The sequence below is a fragment of the Morone saxatilis genome, unplaced genomic scaffold (genome assembly GCF_004916995.1).
Source record: "Morone saxatilis isolate NCDOM2014 unplaced genomic scaffold, NCSU_SB_2.0 Contig0, whole genome shotgun sequence".
Classification (NCBI taxonomy): Eukaryota; Metazoa; Chordata; class Actinopteri; family Moronidae; genus Morone; species Morone saxatilis.
The window spans coordinates 3,511,304-3,515,487 of NW_023339650.1; the positions used below are offsets into that span (position 1 = coordinate 3,511,304).

The window sequence follows — 4,184 nt, forward strand, 5'->3', positions numbered from 1 at the left end:
TGGCACAAATATCAGCCCATATACATCGTCTTATTATCTTCTGGGAGACGCCTGTGTCATTTCCACTCAAGACAAAACTTGCTGCTTGAATAAAAGTAATTTTAAGTCAAAATTTGCCAAGGGTATGAATAATTTCGGGCTTGACTGTATATGTAATTTCATTGTTCATGTTCACAAAAGCAGTGTGTGCAAACAAAAATGATTCCATAACTTCCAGTAAACACCAGAGGGAAAAAAAAAAAAAAAAGCTACAGGGAACAAGCATTAGTTTCAGAGAGAGAGAGACTTGTGTGGAAAAGAGAAAGTAAGGTGATTAAAGTAGTAAGAAAGTTAAGTCGTAATATATAATAGTAAACACTGTAACTTTTCTCCCCTATCATACCTGGGGGGCAGGGTCCACAGTGGAAGGAGCCCATGGTGTTCAGGCATTGGACCACGGGAGTGATGGAGCAGCCACCATTATTGGTCAAACATTCGTCCACATCCTGACAGCTATAGCCATTGCCATGCCAACCTGAGACATATTAGAAGTCATTCAAAAAATTGTCTCACTTATTCAGGCTATACATAAAGCCACATTCACATGCATAGACAAAAACTACAGTATGAGATGGATTTACTTTTGATTTTTGATTGTACTGACCAATTTTGAAATTGATCCGATAAATTCCCTAGGAGGAGTTGTTCAAATAAAACGAGCAACAATTGCAGAAAATTACCGCAAAATTCTAAATGGCAGACTTTGATGCCATGCCACATATGGTTCAACGTACAGTCACCAATAGCACAACTTTTAATTAGCAATATTTATTAACTGTACTGATATAATGTGATATTGTCAGGAAAAAAATCAGGATCAATACAATTTTAATAGTATGAAAATTTTGTTTAGGAAAAATAAATTTGGGCACTACGCAGTCATACACATTCATGGATGCACAACATCGGGAGCAATTTGGGGTTCAGTATCTTGCTTTGATATGCAGCAGGATCAAACCCACCAGCCTTCTGATTAGTGGACGACCCGCTTTACCTCCTGAGCCAGAGCAGTAACCCCAAATTATAGAAATATAACGATTGGTGGTACAGCAGCTGATACTACCGGACAGCAGCAGAATGAACAGGCTGTAGTTGGAATGGGTACTGCTATTTCATACTATACTGCGCTAAGACTCCATGAATGCTTCTGGTATCAAAGTAAAAAAATCAGTTAGCCAACCCCAACATTTAAATTACAGCCCAGTATGAGTTGTGTCATTGAGTGTTACCAGCAGGACAAGCTCCACAGTAGAAGGAACCCTGAGTGTTATAGCAGGAAACTGCAGGGTTGGTGGAACAAGGTTTGTTGGGTAGGTTGCACTCATTCACATCAGCCACACAGGCTGGGTTCCCAGCTGTAGCCTCCCAGCCACTTTCACAAATGCACTTGTATTTAGGCTTTATTGGGAAAAAATAGTCACAACGTAAAAACTCTGTTAACCAAAAGCATATCTACAGTAAAACAGAATCATGGAAATACAAAATTAAACAATCCTTAATTTTGATATAAGATCAGTTGTTTGCATGCCATGCAGGTAGAATGACATGCTCAGATGACATTTTTTTCTTTTACTAGTATTTCCAATTTACACCTCTACTTCTTGCACACTCTGTAATCTCTCACTTAGCATCACATCACAACATAATACAACATTAAAACACATTTTACTGTACTGGTAATAATATTCTTATGGAATTACATGAATGCACCAATGTCTGCTGTTTTTTTATAGCTTACGATAAATTACTGAAATCATATGGTTTGGAATGAAAACGTTTAGAGTACTGGGCCTCATGGACTTAAACATAAAATGTACTATCACTTACTGCAAATGAAGCTGCAAAACTTTCCTGAGTATTGATGCATTCAGTCTAACATTAAGTGACAAGCAGCAAAATCTTATCTCATCTCTATTGCCCTGCCATAATAAAAATATCAATATTGCGGTTTCTGTATAGCTTCACAGTCCAGAATTAATTTATCCTCGTAAAAGCTTCAAATATATTGTGCCATATAAGTATACGAAAAATACAATTACACTTTTGTTGAGGCACAAATAAAAGAGAATAAAAGCTTTTTCTTATTACTACTATTAGTCCACTCAGAGGCATAATATTAACTACCTTCAGTATAAATGACATCTAACACTGTGTATTTTAACTCTCTCTGTTGATAACAGGTAATGTGGATTCTGCTATATATTTCGTGAATGAATTATATATTATATATATATGTTAAGTGACTGCTTACCTGTCCAGGTATAACTCGGTCTGCATCAATACATGTGCCATGTACACACAGGTCCTGTCCTCCATTCCTGCAGTCATCATAACGCTCAGTACAGCGACTCCCTGACCATTCTGGAGAACAGTTACAACTGTGCAGACACAGAAATATTATTACAATACCATATTGGTAGATGTAGTACACAGTATGATTCATAAATAAATTGATCACTAACAAGGAAATGATAATTAAGGCCTCAAACACGTTTGATCAATTACCTCTATCCAGTGTTGGGTAAGTTACTTTCAAAATGTAATATATTAGAGATTAATAGTTACTTGCATTTGAATAGTAAGGAGTAGGTAGAAGGTTACAATTTTACTGTGTGTGTAGAGCAGTGGTTCCCAACTTGGGGATCGCCAAAGCTTCACAGGGGGTCAAGGCACACTTAAAGTGTCTTAAAACCTGCATTCTATGTAAAGGCCGGCAGGGGAGTTCCATTGGCTGCAACCAAAAACGATAACATACACTCTAACGGAGAAATTACCCTACTGTTTTCTTGATATATTAACCTTATCTCAGTAAACAGTTTCCTAACGAGTTTATGGTCAATCATCTTGAATACCCATGAAAAAACATTACTTCATATTCACAAATCTTTTACTAATATAACTGGTCTGTTATGATTAAATACAACGTTTGATTGATTATACTACAGTAGCTAGCTAGTACAGTAGTGTTACACAGTACATCACTTGTGAAGGTCAGTCTGTATTTCCATTCTGTATTTCTGGCTATTGTCAAATCAAATGTATAACTTACTAAATATGTAATATCTGAATAACACTAATCAATTTAGGATAACTTCATTAGTCCAACTATTAACAATTAATTAATCAAACAACAATTAATCCAACTAACGTTAACTACTCATGCTGTCACAGTCACTACAACTTGCCACCACATTAATGGCGGCGCGCTAGATGGTGGAACACAAAAAATGCTCACTGACTGTATACTACATGTTTTTTTTCTTTTTTTACCATGAACTGCTTATCTTCACAGTTAACTTTATGCTGCTAGTTAGCTAGCCAGTGTACCTAACCAGTATCTGCTCTTCAATAAGTTCATTCAACTCATTGACAGCTGAGATGAAAACGGCAGTGTATCCTCTCCTCGGAAAAAAGCAGGGTCCAAGAGAATGTTTTAGACCGCGTGATGTTGTGTACAGACCAACAGTTAAAATGAGAGAAACACTACGAAGTTGGATTGGATTGTTGTAGTAGTATTAAAAAAAATTAAAACAAGTAAAATTTAAACAATGGCCAGGCCCAGCAACCTCCAGGGGTTGGCAAATGTTTGTCAGCACTAATGTAACAGAAACTGCAGTTGCTCTAACAGCCACTTAAGGCTGACTACAGAAGTTATATTAAAATGTCCAGCTTTACAGCAGAAATAAACAAATGTATGGCCAGTTTTAAGGCTTAAATTGTAGGAAAGAGCCAACCTGTCCCGTGGCATCAGGAAAGCAAAACAGGATTATACAAAAAAGATAACCTGCCACTTCAGCTTACAGCACATACGTGGCAATGTTCCAGGGGGGTCGCTTGGACCACAGGTTGTGCTCCATTCCTGACAACCCTGGAATTGGTTTGCCAGAAGTATATCTTGACAGTTCATTCCCACCAGTCTGTGCGCCGACAATGTAGGACCTGCAGGATGTACCCACACACAGCACACGACCACCACACCACACACACCCACCACCACACACACCACCCACCACCACACACACCCACCACACACACCACCCACACCACCACACCCACCGACCAGCACAGGAAGGAGAGGTAAGAAAGTGAGATCTGGAAACACCAACCACTAGAACCGAAACTGATTTACTATCGATCCAGAAATT

The 4,184-nt window shown here is 38.1% G+C and overlaps 1 protein-coding gene across 1 annotated transcript in view; it reads right to left on the reverse strand.

Annotated features, from left to right (window-relative positions):
* cubn (cubilin (intrinsic factor-cobalamin receptor)) overlaps positions 1-4,184 on the reverse strand; it is an 84,106-nt gene that overhangs the window by 74,993 nt on the left and 4,929 nt on the right. Inside the window, 4 exon segments of the mRNA XM_035656309.1 lie at positions 357-514; positions 1,269-1,437; positions 2,291-2,417; positions 3,841-3,978. Of these exon segments, the coding sequence (XP_035512202.1) occupies positions 357-514; positions 1,269-1,437; positions 2,291-2,417; positions 3,841-3,978 (592 nt within the window).